This window comes from Larus michahellis, chromosome 5, assembly GCF_964199755.1.
Source record: "Larus michahellis chromosome 5, bLarMic1.1, whole genome shotgun sequence".
NCBI classification, from domain to species: Eukaryota; Metazoa; Chordata; class Aves; order Charadriiformes; family Laridae; genus Larus; species Larus michahellis.
In genome coordinates this window covers 34,273,882-34,295,667 of record NC_133900.1, presented here as the reverse complement: position 1 = coordinate 34,295,667, position 21,786 = coordinate 34,273,882, and the positions used below count along the sequence as shown (strand labels likewise).

Here is a 21,786-nt window from a genome sequence, read left to right as displayed (position 1 = left end):
CAGCCTTGAATATATAAATCCACTCACAAATATTTTGTGTAGTGGGACTGATTTTCTTTTTCCTTCCAGAACTGCCAGGAAACTCAACTGAAAGATCCTTGGATCACAGCATGCACAGTTTGTCCCGATCACCAAACACCAACGGGCAGGTCCTTCTGCTGAGCACAGACTTGAGCCATGGAGGCCAGCTACCCTCAGCCTCCTGCCACACCGCTTACAAGGTGATATTCATAACGTGAGTGTTCCCAATTGTACAGCACGACACGTTCCTCAAGCGCTGGAAACCAGGCCAGCCCTTTGATTTGCCTCCAGCCTCACAGAGGCTCCATTCAGGGAGCCAACGATTAATTACTGTTTGTACACACTTGTGCACTGTCATTGAGGCTGCATGCTGTTTGCATCCAAAACTTGGTTAACAACAGCAGAAAGCAATTCATGCACGTAATACCATAGACTTCTCTGGTGGGAATGACTTCTAATGAGATGCCTTTTCCTGCAAGAGACTACCACAGCCCAGCTCCCTTTTTATTTCATTATCCTTGACATCTTTAGCCATTGAATAATCAGCTACTTTGGGGGAAACACTTAATAGCTTTCCTCCTTGAAATGAAATACTCAAAATATGGCAACTGCACTCCAAAGAATGGAAATCAAAGCGGTGCGCGAGCATTTGATATGCAGTGAACACTGTGTTATAAACTTGTTCTGCTTTGATGAGCTAATTTGGCTCCAAAAGGGGTCTGAGGGATAGCTTTTGTCCTGTTGAGAAGAGCATGAAGAGGGTGGGGAGGGAGCATGTACATTACATGCATAAAAATGGTTATATTTTCCCAGTGCAACTGCTGCTACCCTAAAGATTACTTCAGTTCGTTCCCAGTTTTTATAGCACTAGCCAAGGGAGCCTTTGAAGGTTACAATATTATGTTTTTATAATAAGGCTGATTATGACAGAGCTTGATGGAGCAGTGAACTTTGTTACCCGAGGGCTACAGCAAGCAGGCTCATAATGACAGTACTGGTTAATAATGATTATGAAATAGTCTTAACATTCAGGACACAAATGCCATCCTCTGATAGTCTGTTGAAGATACAAAACCATACGATAAATAGCTCCCACTGAACACACCAGCAGAACTTTTTATCTCTGACTTCCTGAGATGCTTTCTAATTCAAAATAACAGGCTACTCTCGGTAATGCCTTTTGAGACAGCCGTGAAGTACTGATAAGTTCCAGGTTATTCAAAGTAATTTGGCCTTTGGTTTTCGAGTAATATCAACAGTTGTGCCATAACCAAAGAGATGCACACCTTCTTTATGCACCAAATGGATGCCGACTCTTTCTGCTCACAAGCAAAACATATCATTGTGTCTTTGTCTCTAAGGTGAACTGTTTTTCCTGTAGTTCAAAATGTATGAAACCAGTTGGTGATTCCATGAGATCATCTGGGATGTAAGGATCCATGGCCAGAACTCAAAAGCTGATTCAACCACTCTTTCCCAGCATTGCCTATTGGTACCTCATTGCACAAACAGCCACACCGATTTAGGAGAAACATCTCACCTGCTGAAACACACCCAGCCTCAGACTCTGGGGCAAGCGCAAAGGGATGCGTTTCCCTTGTTATACCAACTCGCAATCCTATTCCTTCTGATAACACACTACAACGTAACTCCTAATAGAAAATCCCCTTCTAGGCTAGATTACAAAAAACGCAATTTACTGAAACACCGCAGATAGCAACTGCCTTGTTACCAGCTGACGTACCGCTGTACACCAGATTGCACAGAGGAGCTGGTACCGTCTCTGCTTTCATTCAGGGGTGTATCGCCTATCCACCTCACGTGGGCACCAAGCGCAGGACAACCCTGGTATGATGACTTCAAACAGAGATCTTCATCTTATCCCCACTGAAGCTGCTTCTGCTTCTACATCAAAGAACAGTAGCTGGAGTCATAAAAAAAAAAAAAAAAGAAAAAAAGCCAAACAACCCATCTCTCAATACTTACAGATAATGTGACATGTTGCGCCTGTAGTTCAGGCAACTGTTTATTGAATTGTTAGGTTATAGGTGAGTGCACAAGCTCTGAGTGCAAAATAAGAAGTCACTTTATAAAATGAGTCCCTATATTTTGCCTAAACATATTCAGGACAAGACAGGCCAAGAGATTAGCAGTACTTTATGCAGCATATAACCTACCTGGTATTGGCCAATTCTACTTTGCCACAGTCCTCAGTAACAAAATGTCGCCCTCTCACAGAGAGTATCTCCTCTACCTCACCTTCTTTATTAGAAATATATTGAATTTTTCAGTCTAGTTCCTTATATGGCTAAGCTATACAGCAGGTGAAGATATGCAGCATAAATGTTTTCTTGTAACACTTGAGTAAGCCGCACGTTTCCGGAATTAATATAATCACATCGATGGCGGCACAATCCACAAGAACTCAGGATCTTCCTATTTTAAAGCAATGCAATAACAAACAGAGCTGAAGAGAGATAACAGAAATGGGGGCAGCTAGAATGCTTGACAGGTCCCGTCTAATGTGTATAAATCCCTTAAGAGCATCTACATAGTATTTCTAACTCATACTCTCCCCTGTGATGAATAGCTAGAATGTGACAGGGAAAAGCATTTCCTTGCACTGTCCAAACTTGATTTGCATTCAACAAAGTGAGAACTGTTTCTGTAGCCTTTTGCAGTCCATCTGGATCTCGGCTATGAAGACAGATACGTGAAGAAATTGGGTCTAATTATCACCGCCCTATTTCTGGCAACAAGATTGGGAAGAGACAAGCTTTAAAATGAAAATGCAGAAAATCAACGTCATTTAAAGCAATTCTCCAAAATAAACAGTAATTGTATCTTAAGATTGTTCACTGAAAAAACCACAGATGCTTAAAAATGCATCCCCAGGTTGCTGGGCTCCTTCTGCACAAGCTTTTCTTTTCTGATCTCGGGGAATAACTGCAGCGTTCCCAAGAGAGAAGCAACGTAAGAAGTTTTACAACTTGAGTACAAGGAAGTAAAATAACTCAGGAAAAAAACGAAACGAAAAATATTTGCTGTCCTCTCTGGGTCCAGAGTATGCAGATCTGGATCTGCTGGGTTATAAAAGATGTCACAGATGTTGCTCAAGGCTGGGGCTATTTATACACACAGATCACTCAGATTTAATACACTTAACCTAAACCTGGCACCAGAAACAGACACTACATTGGTGGAATTTCCCTAAAGAGAGGACCAAAACCTTGCAGCCATTAGGAGACTAATTAAACCCGTCTAAGATATCCTTTTACCCCTAATAGTTTTCTGTCCAGTTGAGGAAGGAGGATGGCTTATAAGGCGGCTCAGGGCATTTGGCATAATGAGTCTATGATTATGTCCCAGTGAACAATTTTACATATTTAGTAGCACAGCATATACAACTATTCATTTCAATAAAACAAATGTATCTCTGGGACTAATACAACTTGGGCTCTGAAAAGGGAGTAGGTAGGAACCAGAAACTTACTTATTTCTCTCTTTGCACATTAATGAGGGATTAATGGGCGGAAAGAGGCAGAGGGTGGTGGGAGCCTTGCTCAGTGTGCCTACTGCTAATATGTGCAGCTGAATGAGCTCAGAGGAGAGGCACTAGATGATGGTACACATCAAAATAAAATAACTACCCCTCCTGGACCAAAAGGAAGCGTGAAGAGGGAATTGCGCCTTACATACACGGTCTTTTATTATAAACTCCATCATAGAAACACAATCAAGCAGAGACACATTTCATTCACACGGTCCCCAAGCACTTAACTTAGCTGGCTATACAAACTGTGAGGCAGATTATCTGGTCTTCAGAGGCAGAAATGTTATCTTTTTTAATGTATGCAAATGTAATGTAATTGTATGATATTACAGTAGATTATTAGTAACTGCAACTCACGTGTTCCAGATAGCACTCACGGAAGTAATTGGCAAATTTCCCAATGATTTTAATAGGAACAGATTTACCAATCAGACTAATTTCTTTCTGGGGGGAAACAAAAATGTCTTACAAGGTTCTGCAACCGAATATGACTGCTCAAGACAAGAAATGATTACTGTAAATGTCCGAAAACGGAAGATTATTATCAATTGATCAAACGCAATTATCCGGCCTGGAGTGAGTCCACGTCACAGAGTTAGTACCTACACCTCACTGGGCACCGTTCTGCCAAGAAATTATTTGGATTTATTTTGGCTGCTGTAAATGTTCAGCATTTGATATTAATACCCCACACGTGTGAAAATATTCCTCAGGACTTTGAGAGAGCAATTTCTGTGTAAGTATTATATTGGCATGTGTTTGACCCTCTGGCATAACACTAAACAGGAGCTATTTAGTTGCAAGACTAAACTGTGCTTATAAACTCTAAGAAACTGCATGGATAATTTGTTTATTTTCTCTGTAAGTAGAAGTTCAAACAATTTCTGTGCTTTTGTGCTTTCATTTGCCCAAAAGGTATTTCATTAATTAGTAATCACATAAGCCATAGAACACATTTCTCAAGGAGACGGAACTTTATGACCTACTGGTCTGGAAAAAGACATTACTGTAATACATGCATATAGATTGCAGGTGTACCGCAGCCACTGTAAATAAGTATGGAAATGCAGCCCATTTCCATGCAGGTAACTTGCAACCCCTTACAAGTTCAATTTCTTGAAATCAGTACTCAGAGCACCCTCCCAAATCTGACGTTCGGTGCTCTTGACTCCCCGCCTGCTTAGACAGGCATGGGTTCCCTCAATTGCACGCGCCCCCAAATCTCCCTTCCTGCTGTGCAGTGGGGATGCAGAGAGTAGGGGTGGTGTTTCTTGATGACGTCCCAGAGGCTTTAGGGAGTCAGCAGTAAAACAGCTCCAGGGTAAGGGGATTCCTCTGCACATCCATGCAATGCATGCTGCTATAGAATGAAATTATACAGCACGTAACGTAGAAAAACACGGTGTGTCCCCATTCAGATTCTCAATCTAGACATAGCGAAAAATGCGGTGACTGGCTCAGCCTTAAAATAAAGCAATGCCAGTCTGAAACAGTCCATGCTTTCTGACTCACAGTTCCTTTTTCTAGCTACTAGGAGTAGGAGAGGAGAGTGGAGGAATACTTTATGAATGTTGCTCATTCAGGACAGATTTGGCTGACTTAAGTATACACACTTTTTAATGCAAGATGAGGGTAGAAGGAGAATCCTGACAGCAAAAAAGAAAACTGGAGTTTTGCAATAATTTCAGGAGGGTCTGGATTACCACCACAGTATTTGGCAAAAAGAATGAAAGCATTTTCAGTTCTCATAGTCCCCATCTGTCTTACACTTCATACAAAGCTTCATCCAAAAATCCTTAAAACAGCACCATATTTTTTGCTTCATGAAAGTGGCCTAGACCATACACCAAAGTGGTATAACTGTAAACAGACTTAATAAAAGGCAAACAGATTGCTTTCTTATTATGCAGTCCTTTGACATTAGATTGTTCTCTGATGGCAAAACTTAAATGACCAAAGCCAAGAATGATGATCTTTTTACTTACTGATATTCCAGAATGACCTGTACGATTTCACAGAATCATAGAATTATAGAATGGTTTAGGTGGAAGGGACCTTAAAGATCATCTAGTTCCAACCCCCCTGTCATCGGCACGGACGTCTACCACTAGACCAGGTTGCTCAAAGCCCCGTCCAACCTGACCTTGAATACTTCCAGGGATGGGGAATCTACCACCTCTCTGGGCAACCTGTTCCAGTGTCTCACCACTCTCACAATAAAGAACTTCTTCCTAACATCTAATCTAAATCTACCCTCTTTCAGTTTGAAGCTATTACCCCCTGTCCTATCATTACATGCCTTTGTAAAAAGTCCCTTTCCAGCTTTCCTGTAGGCCTCCTTCAGGTACTGGAAGACTGCTATAAGGCCTCCCTGAAGCCTTCTCTTCTCCAGGCTGAACAACTCCAACTGTCAGCCTGTCTTCATAGGAGAGGTGCTCCAGCCCTCTGATCATTTTTGTGGCCCTCCTCTGGACTCGTTCCAAAAGGTCCATGTCCTTCTTATGTTGGGGGCCCCAAAGCTGGACACAGTACTCCAGGTGGGTCTCTCCAGAGTGGAGCAGAGGGGCAAACTCACCTCCTTTGACCTCCTGGCCATGCTTCTTTTGATGTAGCGCAGCATACAGTTGGCTTTCTAGGCTGCAAGCACACATTGCCAGCTCATGTTGAACTTCACATCTACCATCACCCCCAACTCCTTCTCAGCAGGGCTGTTCTCAATCCATTCTCTGCCCAGCCTGTATCCGTGCTAGGGATTGCCCCAAGCCGTGTGCAGGACCTTGTACTTGGCCTTGTTGAACTCCATGATGTTCACACAGGCGCACCTCCCAAGCCTGTCAAGGCTCTGGATGGCATTCCTTCCCTCCAGTGTGTTGACCACACCACACAGCTTGGTGCATTGCTGAGAGTGCATTTAATGCCACTGTCCATGTTGCCAACAAAGATGTTAAACAGCACTGATCCCAATACCAACCCCTGAGGAACACCACTCATCACTTGTTTCAACTTGGACATCAAGCCGTTGACCACAACTTTCTGAGTGCGACCATCCAGCCAATTCCTTATCCACCGAGTGGTCCATCTGTCAAATCCACGTCACTCCAATTTGGAGACAAGGATGTCACGCAGGACAGTGTCAAATACTTTGCACAAGTCCAGGCAGATGACAATACTTGCTCTTCCCTTATCCACCAACGCTGTAACACCATCATAGGACACTAAATTTGCCAGGCATGATTTATCCTTAGTGAAGCCATGCTGGCTGTTACCAATCACCTCCTTATTTTCCATGTGCCTTAGCATAGTTTCCAGGAGGATCTGATCCATGATCTTGCTGGACACAGAGGTGAGACTGACCTGCCTGTAGTTCCCTGGGTCTTCCTTTTTTCCCTTTTTAAAAATGAGGGTTATGTTTCCCCCTTTTCAGTCAGTGGGAACTTCACCTGACTGACACAACTTCTCAAATATGATGGATAGTGGTTTAGCAACTTCATTGGTCATTTCCCTTAGGATCTGTGGATGCATCTCATCAGGTCCCACGGACTTGTGCACCTTCAGGTTCCTTATATGGTCTTGAACCTGATCTTCTCCTACAGTACAAGGTTCTATATTCTCCCAGTCCCTGCCTTTGCCTTCTGCAACATGGGTGGTGCGGTTAGAGCGCTTGCCAGTGAAGACTGAGGAAAAGAAGTCATTGAGTACCTCAGCCTCATCCATGTCCCAGGTGACCAGCTCTCCTGTTTCCTTCTGGAGAGAGACCACATTTGTCCTAGCCTTCCTTTCATCACTGATGTAGCTGTAGAAGCTTTTCTTGTTGCTGTTGACATCCTTGACCAGATTCAATCTATCAGGGCTTTAGCTTTCCTAACCTGATCCCTGCCTGCTCAGACAACTTCTCTGTATCATCCCAGGCTACTTGTCCTGGATTCCACCCTTGTAGGCTTCCTTGTTCATTGTAGGGAGCTCCTTGTTCATCCATGCAGGCCTCTTGGCGTTTTTGCCTGACTTCCTCTTCGTTGGGATGCATCTCTCCTGAGCTTGGAGGAGGTGATCCTTGAGTATTAACCAGCTTTATTGGGATCCTCTTCCCTCCACGGCTTTACCCCACTCTGTTCTACCAAACAGACCCCTCAAGAGGACAAAGTCTGCTCTCCTGAAGTCCAGGGTAGTGAGCTTGGTGTGCGCCCTCCTCCCTGCCCTAAGGATCTTGAACTCCACCATTTCACGGTAACTGCAGCCAAGGCTGCCCTTGAGCTTCACATTCCCCCACCACCCCTTCCTACTGGTGAGAATAACGTCCAGCGTGGCACCTCTCCTCTATCTATAGAGTTGGCGTCTCTACCACTTGAAGAAGGAAGTTATTATCAACACATTCCAGGAACCTCCCGGACTGCTTGTGCCCTGCTATGTTGTCCCTCCAACAGATATCAGGGTGGCTGAAGCCCCCTATGAGGACCAGGGCTTGTGAACCTGAGGCTGCTCCTATCTGCCTACAGAGGGCCTATAGATTTATTTAATCGCTCATCATAGGTGCTATAAACAACCTGTCTCTGTAGCAGAAGGCTGATTACTTTACTTGGTGAAATAACCTTTTTACAAAGGTAAAAATAAAAGCAGTGCTATGTCAGAATTGAAATTTATTTACCCTCTTGCAGAGATGGATTCCTCACAGTCAGAGAGTTATTCCGCTCAAATATATCAGAGCACTTAAGCTATGGAATTTGGTGTTTAAAAAATGAATAAATAGGCTATGCACAAGAAGAACGGCTTCAAATATGAAAGTTCTTGCTGAGAAGAATGTACTCCATGCATCCTAATGGGACAGAGATGATTGCCTAACGGCACACTTTGCCTATAGCTTATTTTCTATATAGAGTATCTGTAATCTTAACAAAAGATAGATAGACAGATAGATATCTAGAGATAGTTTAAAAGAGCAACAGCTTTAACACCCAGTAATCCTTCACGCTGTGATTGCATGCAGCTGGTTTTGCCTCAGTACTGCTTTTCCAGGCTGGCTGGTTCTGTGAAATGACTACATGACGATCACAAACAATTTTCCACAAATACTAGCCGAAATATTTAAATTAAATGCTTCCAGCTATTTTTGCTCTCTTCATAACGTTCTCTTTAGGAAAGAGATATATTCTTAATGCAAATTAACACAGATGAAGGCAACAGCCTAATAAAGTCAAGTTTGTATTAAAACCAATGTCAAGTTTGCACTGTTTTTTATCGTTTAGCTATGGTACCTAATTACCAGCTAATGGTAGTGAGTAAAGCTAAAATCCCAGCCCCCCTACTATTTTTAACTGATTTACTTACAGAAAAATTACAAAGGGCTCTCTTCAGAGGGGTTTTACTTTGAACTGTAATTTAAAAGCACACATTCTGTTTGGGTTTTATTTTCTTTTAGTGAAAACAAGGCCTTTATGTTCTTTTCCCATGTATATATATATGAAGGACCAAGTTGTGTAAGATGAAGGGAAGATTTCAAAACTGAGTTCTTGAATACTGGTGGAAAGCAAACCATGTGCCCTGGTCCCTGCCAGCATGGTGGAGGTGGGCAGTACAGCCCTGTAGGCTTGTCCCCTTGGGGAAGGTAAAAGAGACCCTGTGCTATCTCCTCTCCTGGCCAACCTCAGCAGCTGATTGCTTTATATAAGCCTTGAAGTGTTGCTGTTAAATACTTTAGAACAGCATTGGATTGCTTGTTCTCAGCCTATAAACAGTTCAGAGACAAAGGAACCCTCCCCTTTTTTTTTAATGGAGGCTATTTTCTGGTTGACGGCATTTTTGCTAATATGCACAAATTGCTCCAAAACGCGTTGTTCTCTTCCACACATAACAACGTGTGCCTATTGTTGCTGCTTTCTTTTTTTCCTTTTTTCCTGGTACAAAAGTAATAATCATGCTCCGGTGTAGCAGGACTCCAAAGAAAACCAAAGCTCCAAAGCATATATTTATGTTCAACTATGGGCATCATCATTTCTGAAATCACACAGGCTGAGGTTCCAGAAAGAAATGTGAATCAAAGCATCTTGACCCAAGCCATCCCGACACTACGCAACCCCAAGCAGCGGTACCCGAGCAATTCTCTGCCAGGCTCATGGTACTTGCAGGGACGGGGAAGAAGAAAAGCGATCCGCATAGGAAAGCATAAGTATGAGCTCTTAGCAGCTCCAGCTTTTGGGTCAAAGCCCAATTTTCCCTTCTTTTGGTTGAGGCACGTGCAGCTGAGAAAAGATGCTTTGTTTTGTTTTGTTTTGTTTTTTTTTCAAGGGCCAGGGAAAAAACGTGCCAGTGGTTCATGTTTTACTTAAAGCTGCAGTTGAGACTTCACAAAGAAAATCTGTGTGCTTTTTATTTCTGGTTCAGAGGATTTACATGCTCTTTCTAATGATCTGGGCCTTCAGCAGTGGGTAATGCTTCCCAGTCCCCAGCTTAGTGCTCATGCAAAATTGAAGCACTTTTGAGGCAGTTTAGAGCCTACAGACGAATCTCAATGTGCAGGCAAAAAGGAATAATGGTTGTTTAGCACTTCACTAGAAGAAGCTAAGGAAATTATGAAAAAAAAAATAGAAAAAAATCTATTGAACTTCAAACATCTGGAAGCCAACTGAGAGCATCTGAATTTTGAACATGTTTACATTCCCTTTTCATAGTGGAGGAGGGGCAGGGAAACGAACAATAAATGGGTATGTGTGTAAATTTTTATATAAAAATATACATGAAGTTGTTTATGTTATTGACTTACTGACATATACATGTGCGTGGATACATATAAAATATGTATCTGCACAGGGATTTATGCACCACACCCACTCTGCGTGGTTTTGAGAAGCACAGACAACGTGAAAATGCCTTATTTCTGTGAACTTGATGAGATGACACAGTTCAGTGGCTGGTGCAGCTATTGTGGGAACAAGGACAGTCGCAACGTGACACAAGGGGTCACTCGGGAGCCTTCCTCAGCAGTTGTTTTCCTATTTTTTTAGCCCACAATGTGCAGGAACAGCAGGTTGGGGGAGAAGCATAAAAGCCCCACCGCTTTTTGCCGTTGTTGTTCTGCATGCTAGGGGCGGCATTTCACAGCCGACTTAGGTATCTTGAAAAAAAAAATTAAAGAGAAAAAAGAAGAAAAAAGGCAAGCAGCTGCTTTCAAAGCGGCTTTGTCCAGTGCGCTGTCAAGTGAAGTGACTTTCTCCAGACAGAGATGAAGCTCTGGGAATTTACTGTCTGCTGCCTCATCCAGTGTGTTTTCAGGGCTGTGCCAGGGCAGCAGTCAAAACACCAGCTCCTGAACGCCAGGAAGTTTTTCTTAGTTTGTAGCGAATAAAAGAATCATTGCAGGAAGGCGTGCAAAAAGGCAGCCAGGTGGTCACAGAAGCCATTTGGTGTGTACACGCTTCTGGATACAGCGTCACTCATGGTCCCCGGCAGCTACAGCAAGGCACCAGGGATGTGAGCAAGTTGCTCTGCAGATCCATGCGACTTTGCCACGGAAAAAGACCTCTTTAATTATGTAACTAAATATCATCAATAGTGCCCTTCTAATTCTGGCTGCCTCGTGTTTTTTTTTTTCATTTTTTTCTTTTTTTTTTTTCTTTTTTTCTGAGAACGCACTCTGACTGAATTCCAACACGCATTTCTAGGCACCGTTATTCTTCAGGCCTGGCAAACCTTACTCCCGCTCAGAGGAGGGCACGGCAACCAACCCAGGTGCCGTGTCAGCACTCATTACAGAAACATCATTATACAAGCCATTGGGAAGCCAAAAGCAGCAATCGACCAACCGAGATCCTCTCTGAAATCAAAACCTGGGAGCAAATAATAGAAGAGGCCGCGAGGGTCTAAAGATCAGTATGCAGGGGGAAGAAAAGACACAGAAGAGTCTGACAAAAGACTCCCATTCTGCTCTCAAATCCAAATATGAAGAGGGATGAGAAGTTACAAGGAATGGTGAAAGGCATCCCATCAAAACCTGATGAGAAAGAGCTGTACATAACCCTGACACTGAATAGCAGTCCTGCTGGTACCTACCACATCACGCTGCTCATTTATGTACGGATCAGGAATGCATGGGAATGACAAAATGAATACAGGCGGTGAACCCGCAAAGGCAGCACAAAAATTGGATCCTGTGCGGGTCAGAGCTGCATGTGACAGCCACTTCTCTTTCCCTTACATGTTAGTGATGATTTGGTACCCTACCAGCACAGTGAAAAAAGCCTCACTGAATCTGATGTGCAATGGCTGTTCCATAAAAAATGGTGGGGGTTTTTTTCCAAAAAAAGAATCGTTTCTCCAGTCTAGTTTCAAGCAACAGGAATTCTTTTATCACTCTTCAGGGAATGATTTCACTGTCTAATGAGATAATAGAGAAAAAAGTAGAAGATAATACTCAGGTAACTGAGACACAAGAGACTTCAAGGGACTCAAGAAATCAACAACACTCACGTATCTTGCACAGTCATCAAGACCCTGATGTCCCTAAACACGGTTAGGCTACATTTCCAGTGACTGCATCAGACCATAACTTGTTCTCAACATAGAAAAAGTAAGGTATAATTTTGGATCTTCCATTTCGCTGAAAATATTCAGGGATTTTTGCAAAGAAACTACAGACCTATTAGTCCTACTCATTCTCATATTTAATTAACTGAAACCCTTACATTTATAGGATGCAAGTGCTCCTGCCCTTGCACTGACTGCAGCTTTTGTTTGACAGCACACAAGACCCGGGCTCTGCTCTTCTTTTCCGCCATTCCTGTACCCCAAAAACCTGTTGTTTTCCATCTAGGCCAGCGGACGCAGGACGGAGACTAACCTTTGGGACTTGCTTCCAAACCAAGCTGACATTTATTAGCCTTTCAGGCACCAGACCGCCCGTGCTGCTGGGGGTCCAGATCCCATACAAAGGGAGGTCGGCTCCAAGGGAGCCAAGGGACATGGATGGAAAAAGGAAGCATTGCTGTGCAAAGCCGTGGCTAGTCCGGAGCTGTGATGGGTGGACTGATATCTGAAAATGTCTTTTGGGGAATTAGTGGGATTATGAGTGCATAACAAAGGGTTTAATGAATGAAAAACTTGGACGGAGATAAGGTGTAGGCTGGAAATATTCAGAGGGGTATCCTCAAATGGTTCAGATGAATGCACTAAGCATCCATATTCACCTCCTTATTATTTTAATAACTTTATTTCCTGTCTCAGATTTGTTTTTCTAGAAGCCCACAGGAAACCTTCAGGACAATTAGAGGAACAGCTGCAGATAGGAAGTTAATGCACCAATAAGAAATGAATATTCTAAAGCTTTTATCTTTCAGTCCCAAAGCACTTTGCAGAGGTAAATAACAGAGACGTTGAGCAGTTTGCACATAGATACGTGGCAAATCCACAGAAAATTTAGAATTGGCAAATGACCCTTCCCATGGACACATCATTACTCACAGGAAGAGCGTGAGCAGGATTAACTTGCAGGAAGAGCAGCTCCCTCTGGGCCCCCCTGTTAGCATCCTGGAATACCCTGAAGGACAGAGCAAGCGCCCAGGCTGGAAGCGGCCGGCTCAGCCAGCTTAGCAGCAAGAGGGCAGAGGGTTCACGAAGTCCAGGGCTGCTGACTGTGAAGGTGGCTGGGCACGTACCCCTGCAAGGGCAAAGAGCTGCTGGAGAGGACAGCATTCGCGGAACAGGCAGGCTCTGAACATGCAAAGAAGGTGTCTAGGTCTAAGGGCTAGAAGCAGCCTTCCACAAAGACTTACAGGAACAAAAAAACCCCATACAACAGTTGGATTAAGTAAGAGATTAATGACACGTTAATACATGTATTATAAGGGAGTACTATATTAATTAGAGTCTAAACTCAAAAACCCCACAGTCCTTTGCAGGCTTCTATTAAAAAATATAATCTTTCTGGGTTTGGGGGATGGTTTTGTATTGCCTACAAGCAGATTTCCCTCCGGAAGCAAATATCTGGCTCAATGTTGTTATTCTGTATATAAAAAGATTATTTCCCTTCTTTAAGTCAGGATTGACCTCAGTGATTCCTTCACTCACTTCAACAAAAATAGACACCATTTTGAATTGATATCCTAGAAAATGGTGATTCTCTGCCTCTCTGTGAGGCAGTGTTTCTTCTGAAGCTGCCAAAACTGTTCTGTTTCTATCAAAATATACTAATTACCCAAGATAAAAGTGGAAACTGCCAGAAGAGAGAACTTCTCTTGCAGCGGTGATGGGCACTGGGCTCCTCTTCCCCAGAAGAGCTGCCTGCGAGGCCACAGGGAGTGATAGGCAGAGAGAAGACAGCCCGACTAACATCAGAATTGGCTGCAACTTAAATGTCAAATAGGAAAAAAAGTGCAGGTTTGTTCATATACTTCTATGTAAGTAAACAGCCTGTATTTCCCCAGAGAATTCCAGTTCTTCGGAGAGAGAGAGAGAGAGTTGTCTGCTCCTTTCTGCACCAGCTGCAGCCTTTCAGACCATACATACAAACATGTTTCACTTACAGTATCCTTCCAAAGAGGGGACAGACTTTGAATTACTAAAGAAAATGGACTGTAGTATCAAATCTAACCTACATATCAGAACTGTTAATAGAAGCATTTGGGAAGAGATACACAGACACATTTTTAAATTTCCTTGAAATGAGTTGGATTAGGGCAGACTATTGAAGGAGCAGAGCTAAAAATTGGCAATATGTTGCTGAGAAATAATTATTTTGAATCAGGGCGCTTGATGTTTGCAGTGGATTTGATCCAATGACAAACAGAAAATAAAATGACTTGTGACAACAGTGGAATGAAAACAATCCTTATTTATGATATGTGGCTACCCTTACTAACATAACCCCAAGGTATTCTACCCCAGAGAGACAAAATATTGCAGGCTAAGTATAACTGCAGCATTTAGCATCACTTGTCATCTCCTTAGTGAAGTTAATAGGGAAACTGGCCACATTTGTTCAGAAAAATAGCTTTCTTCCTTATCTTTTGGACTCTTGAAAAATAATACAGAGGATTAGGAGGCTACAGCAGGTCAGGAAGCAGCAAAAGGAAATTAAGGAAGGAAGATGTGCAGAGAGGAAAAAGAACAGTAAGGAAAGAAAGATCTGTGGGTCACAGAAAACAAGTAAAACATTACACCTGAGCTGTGCTTACCTGGGGGCAGAGGGCACCTGAATTTCACATTTGGGCTCCAAAATTAAGTTCTTCAACACTGCTATGCAAAGAAGTGCTGTATTTTAAAAGTAACAATAGCTTTTTATTTTTCTTATTTATAAAAAATACTATGACAAACAAGCACAACTGCTCAAAATGAGAGGCTACATGATGATCTTTGCTGAATAATCGAAAGTCCTGCCTTAAACAACATCTGAAGAAGTTGATGGGGCTTTTGTCATTAGGGCAATGCAGCCTTCCAAGACGTGGTGTCACAAGCATGAAAATAAATGGCTTTCATGAGATGTACACACAGAGAGGAAGATAAAGCAACAGAGCACTGTGTGATGGAAGCGATTTTTCTGCCTCTGTACATGGTGCCAGAAGAGCAGACAGTCGCTCTGGAGGTTTCCCCACTGCTGCCTTGGCTGCAGCATCTTGTAAGAGCTCTTTTAAAGGCAAAAGGGCAGACGTCAATCTTTGATCTTTCTGTTGAGAGGGTGATCTATTAAAGACTTAGCTAGCTGGGTACCTACTCCCTCGACAGGCCGCCAAACCCATTGCTCAAGGTAACAAACTCCTGTTTGCCAGATCAATGCTGACCCTACGTCAAAAGCTCAGCCTGCTTTCATCGAATCTGCAAGTCATCCAAAAAAACTTTATTAATGGGGAAAGGCAGTGGTGGGAGGCAAACGCAGGAATCACAGTGGCGGCTATGTAAAGGAACTGAAACAAAGAAGTCTAAGATTTCTGTCTGAAAAGAAGAGCATATTCATCCACCTCACTGCAGTTCGATAAACCCTCTTAATCAGAGGAAAATTTTATTCTTAGGCAGATTTTAACTTTGTCGTTTTCATTGATTTGTGGGGAGGCAGAGATTAGAAGGGGCAGCTGAAGGGAAAGTCCTCGGAGCCACCTATCCTCCTTGCTGAAGGCTGGATGGCACCGGGGATGCTCCTGGGGGACATTACGTCTTCTGAGAGCCTGCTTCTGAAGGCAGGACATGGGAAAAAGGATTGGCATCTTCATCTGCTCCTTAACAGAGCCTCCCTCAGCGTGCCTTTCCTCTGAGATTGCAGAGATAAGCCTGTTCATTTTGCATTAGCTGGGGCCTCAGGCCCGGCTCAAGAGTCCTTATTCTGTCTTGCTGCTATTTGGGAACATGGAGGAGGTCATCAGCAAACTCCTTGAGCCCCTCGCTCCCTATGCATCCCAGCAAAAGAAGACAGAAAGCGCAGGCAAACAATAATGCTGGCTGAATTGCCCAATATGTCTATTTAATTAGCACTTAGAAGAGTCCCAAATGTTGTTTTCTCCTTGCTTGAAGGAGAGCAAAGAAGAACAAGTCACTGGCATTGCAGAGGGCAAGAGGGGGTTTATAGATCATTTCACCTTAATAGTCATGGAGAAAACATTACAATGCATATCCAAATAGAAAAGACAAAAACAAGGTCCCTATTGTCCTGATTTTTCTCTCTTGTACATCACTGGGATGTGGGGTTTGATTTAGCAGCATTTAATCCCTCTGGACAAATGAAAGGGGTGCAGGACACTCATTTTCTATACATCCACAACTCTCCCACCACTGCAGAATTGGTGTGTGTGTGTGTCTGAAAATATTTCTGCATAAAAAGCACTCATGCAAAATAAAATCTTTTGCCGTAGTCGTTTTCAGAGGTACAGTAATCTGGAAAATTTGCACAAATTGCTCTAACAATTATTGATGCTATTGAGCTTCCTGCCCTGTAACTATGGAATTTTCTTGCCCCCAAAAGCATCAGTTCTGCAGGGTTCATTTTACTTTCGTCGCTGTTATCTTTTATGACAGTCAGCCATAAACTCAAAAGTGTTCCCCCAAAACAACTTTCATCTTTGTTTTTTAAAGCTTGTGTTCCTATTCTTTACTTATATTTTTCCACATTAATGGGAAAATCTTCCAGTATAAACATTAAAAAGACCGTGCCCTGCCTTGCATTAGACATACATAGGAAATGAAAGAGTCAGAAGATGCGCACTAAAGATTTTCAAAGCACCCATTTGACTTCTTTATGAAAATGCTTAGCTTTTTCCATCACGAAGAAAAATTCCAGCGAATCTGAGGATTAAAAACCAGAAGGTAATGATCTTCTATGTAAAGCTTCTGGCTTCTCAGACTCGATCATTGGAATTTTTTTTTTTGCAAAGCTCTCTCTTCAGGCTAATTTAATTAAATAAAGTGGTACTAGAACACCCTGTCACTATTACTGTTCTCATCCTCTCCAACCAGAAGGCAACAACTCCCACAGAGTCCCTGTGAATGTTCTTTACAGCAATGCTTTACCTACTGTTTAAAAATATCCCACAGTGCAAAGTGCTATATAACTCTTATTTTGTACTTTCTCTCTGTTACAAAAGAAGAATATATATACATAGGAAAAAGATAGAAATATTTATTTTCCCTTTTAAAAAATTAACCTTAATATATTCAATATTTCTATCTAGCAGCTTTCTTCAATGAGAGCTGGGCTGCACTCTCATTCCATCTCTTGTGCCACTGCTATTGCTGTGCTGTTGTCTCTGGTTTTATCAATGACAGAAACAAATTTGCCTGATAAGAAGAGTTAATCATCTCTACATAGATTTCATTCCTGGGCACAGGCTCAAAGTCCATGAACACATAATCTTTTGCAAATCAAAACCTATTTCTCTTTCATGCATCATTTACAATCCCAAGATGATGTACCGCTAGCATCACACCCGTATTTTAGTCCTCTTTCTTCTCAATTACCCATCCTTTAGAAAAGAAAGCGTAGCTGACCTTTACTTTTTTCCTCTCATACATTTTATTGCCTGTTTGTCTTGTTTTCCTTTGCTTTGTTTTTCTACCTAAAGAACTGAAAGAGAAAGGCTGGTTCAAAAATGGCAGCAGAAGACCGCTCAGCACGGTGCTTTTCTTCGTATTTAGGCAAAAGAGACCTTAAGAACAGTAAAGTACCAGGAAAGAAGAATGTGCCCAGTTGTCAGTTGCTTGGATTACGCGACTGACCCAGCAGAAACACTGTGTATCTGAGCTCCCTTTGAGCCGTGGTTTACCCATGTAAAGGCTAGACCTAACCTGGTTTGGGGACAATTTCTCCAGCCTCTCTAACTGCAAGCCTGAAGCCTGCAGCAGCAGAGGCTTGGGCTGCCGTCCTTACGCCACCCTTGGAGCAGCTCAGTCACTACTGCTGTGCCCTAGGTTACAACTACTGCATTAGCTAGCCAAAAATAGCAACAGAAACCAAAATAGCCTCAGAAGTGGCAAAGTCAAAGGGCTTTGCCAGCCTGACGGGTGCAAGCTGCCAAGCTGATGATGATCTCATACCTCCTTCTTCAGGCACCAGAATGAATCCTCACTGCCACTGTCTCCTGCAACGTTTTCTCCAGCTCCACCTGCAGTGGATCTATTTTCCGGAGCTTCCATTGCTTTGAAGAAGATACTACTTTACCACTGCCTGAAATACACCATTTAACTTTTTCTATACTACCTGTGTGCTGTGAGCCCTAGATTCTCAGCCTGCTTACAGGAAGGTGCACAAACGCTGCAACCGTGACACGCATTAACCAGCCTTTTGGCAACAACCAGGCTGACTGACAAATTTAGGTTCTGATGACAGTTTCACTTTAACAAGCTATTAGTGTGGCTGGGTTTGTGGCTCTTGTGTTAATAATCTGATGTGCACAGCTTTTGACACCCTTCTCCCCCCCCCCCAGCTCTAGTAGATAATGTTAATCTCTAATTGGATATGGGTTTCGTTTGCATATAATTGCTGCTGTTTATTATGCAAAACATTTGTCCTCTAATACATGCAGATGTATCTCTTTTCAAAACTGGCCTGCTACGTTTGTTGAATGCAATTTCCTTTACAGTATCACGAAGTTCTTCTAAAATGGGATTTTTAAGAAAAAAGAATGCATTTTTCACCCTTAGTGAAAACTACAGTCACCACATCAGCATTGCCACATTTCTGAATGCTGATGTTAATAAAAGCTTTATAAATTAACGCAGTGACAGCTGCCCTCCTGCTTGTCCTTCTTCATTTCGGTGGACTCCCATGAACGAAAAAAAACTGAAGGTGTATCAACAAGAATACCTTTTTTTAGTTTTTCTGCTGCAGTCAACTTTTTGGAAAAGCCAACTCTTACAAACAAATAAACAGGACCAAAGTTTAATACAGATTTTTTTTCTACAGTCTTTCTTCCCACACCCACCTTCTCTTTTTCAAGCTGAGCGCACCACAGTACCGTTAAAAGCTTATGCTTTTGATCTCTGTGCAAATAAATGAGCTGAAACAAATAAAACCCAGTTCACAAGAGACTTCCAAGACATCTGGTGGAGTTATTTTTCTAAGTAATTAGACCAAGTGGTAGTGTAATTCCCAAATGAAAGGTACCTTCTTGCTAGGTATCCAGTTATTTCTCAAAGCCATCAAAACAGCAGTAAGTCCTGCTTCTCTCTTTGCATGTGACTCAAACTCTATTGATTACCAGTCTTCCCAAATGGGAACAATCGTATCTTTGATTTACGCTGGTTTATTACTCAAGTTTTTGAACTTTTTTTTGATTTGTGGGTTTGGTTGTTTTTTTTTTTTGGTGGTGCTGTGACAGTCCTATTTTTTTTTCCATGAATATCAGGATTTCTGGTATTCACTGAGGAAGGATGAGGCTCTTGGCTTCTTGGCTTTTTTTTGGTGGATTTTTTTTTTTTTTAATCTTTCATCTTTCTTTTCCTTGCCAAACTACTGTAGTTCTCCTTCATACAGGCTCTATGGAGCAGGCAGAAAAGTGTAATGGAATAACAGCCAGGTGCTTGCTCTGCATCAATAAACTGCTCTAAACTGTGCTCAGGTGTGTTTTCTCCTTATTTCTTGCCGGAAGCCGAGTAAATTTTTTTTTTTCCCTTCACAAATCTCGCAAAGAAAACATCGTTCTAGGAACAACACAAATGCTCTTCGGCTCTTTGGGAAGAACATGGTTCTTGGTCTGTGACTACAATACAGTGCAACCACTGGGAATCTGTGACACTGGGGAAGCGAACAGAGGGTAGGCCTAGCTGAGAAAGCAATTCCCTTTTGTTTGTGCACGGTTCTCCTGTCTTTATTTTGTTTCAAACTTGGGCAGGGTGCTCTACAAGCCCGCTTTACTAAATGACCTGGATGCAGACACCATCGCTGTGCTATGACAGCCAATGTTCAATAATGCCAGATAGAGAATTCACAGGTGTATCAAAAGTAAAGAATAGTAGCTGCCACAAGAAGTAGCTGCTAGATTACAACAGTGGACTTGATATTAATGCATTTTAATTCTCATCTCTCTCCGACATAATGTGAACTCACCCGAGGTTTCATCTAGTCTCTCATCCACCACATGGTCCTTCTGATGAACCCATTCACTGTTGCACTTAAAATAGATCTGCGTGGCTGGGCTCGCTTTGCAGTACAGATTCACAGGCTTGTTCTTCACTATGTAAGCCTCTTCGGGTTCGATGAGGAAGTGGGGCAATGGCTCTGGAGGATCAGATGGAAAAGTTTCTGGAAGTTCATGAAAAAAGTCATCATCTGTAGAGAAGAGAGAAAAAGGACAAATGAAACAACCAAAATTCAGCCGGCGAAGATGTACAAGCACTTTCTGAAAATTTCAAAAGGAGCATACTTTTCAAATAAAATGTTATCTTAGGAGCATTTGTAAACCGAGGCTTAAATGTACTGCCGTTTTCAGACTAGAAGAAATTGTTCTTTACATCCTGAGCTCTCTTTCCTCTATGTGATGCAGCAGGGATGTGTACATTCACTTGACTGGGAACGGTCCTTTGTTATCATCACTGGCAATACTAGCAATAAAGCATTATGTTAACGCTTGGGAGAGTTGCCTGCAAAACCGTAAAAGGAAATAATAGAAACTTTTGGAAGCTTCAAGGTCACACTTTTCAATAGTGACTTATCGCACTGTTTAATCAAGTGCACACACATGGGTAGCATTGGCTGAGGCTGGTACAAATAGGAAATAGCACCTTTCATTTCAGATGAGCAACGTGAAATCCGCTCTAAGGGCAAAAGACTAAATGCAAGTCCAGTCTACGCTGCTTTGTTCATACTCTGACACTCCTCCTAAGACTGCTAATAAAGGTGCCAATTTATGCTTTATTTACTTCATTTAGTACGCTGGTCTGCACAGTCCTCACAATGGAGAGGAACTGGGAGCTGGGACATGGGGCTGAGCAGCTGTGAGATGATGACATTTTGGGACCACACAGATGCATACTACTGACGTAAGGAACCTCTGCACCTCTCTGGTGCTGCTGGTAATGCATGAAGTCGATGCAAGAAGTCCAGAGGAGGAAAAGAACCCAACACACAAGAGGCAACACTGAAAACACCTAAGTCACATACTCTCCTTTCCCTCTCCCTCCCTCTTCACACATCCCCCTCTAAAGCCCTTCTCTCCCTGTCCGCAGTGGAATTCCTCCACATCAGAAAGCACCAATTCAGCGGAGAATAACCATCTTCCCATCCACCTCCCCACCCGCCATCAGTGCTCAAGAACATCCAGGAGGCTCCCAGCAGCAAAGGGGTGCGGGGCACCAACTCCTGACGGATCCACCAGCAGCAAGCTGACAGTCCTGAACGCTTTATTCAATCTCCCCCTTTCTGCCTCTGAAGCAGTTATCGTTATACACAGTGACGGACGCTGCTGATGATCAATAAAACACCACAGAACATCAAACTGAAAATACTGGGGCAGGCTGGCTATCTTCTCCCTGCCAGTCTTCATGAAGATGAAATGTCAGACAGCTACCTTCCTGTTCCAAAGACATGCCTGTGCAGGTTGTGTCCAGAATTACAAGGGGCATGAAAGGCTCTCCTTCCAGCCACTGCTTTTGCAGAAAGAGAAGAAAGAACTGCAACAGACGAAGGAGACAGGGGGAGAAGGTAATACGATACCCATCCTCATAGCTATATGGAGGTAGACTGTACGTCTTTATCAGTGATGGGAATACCTTACACAGCAAAAGATTATGTGAATCTCTTGAACTAT

General features: G+C 42.7%; 1 protein-coding gene across 2 annotated transcripts in view; it reads right to left on the bottom strand.

Moving 5' to 3' along the window:
- Nucleotides 1–21,786, bottom strand: part of UNC5C (unc-5 netrin receptor C) — a 261,374-nt gene that overhangs the window by 74,481 nt on the left and 165,107 nt on the right. For both annotated transcript variants that reach the window (XM_074589517.1, XM_074589518.1), the window contains exon 2: nucleotides 20,088–20,309. In XM_074589517.1, the coding sequence (XP_074445618.1) occupies nucleotides 20,088–20,309 (222 nt within the window). The remainder of the gene's footprint in view (nucleotides 1–20,087; nucleotides 20,310–21,786) is intronic.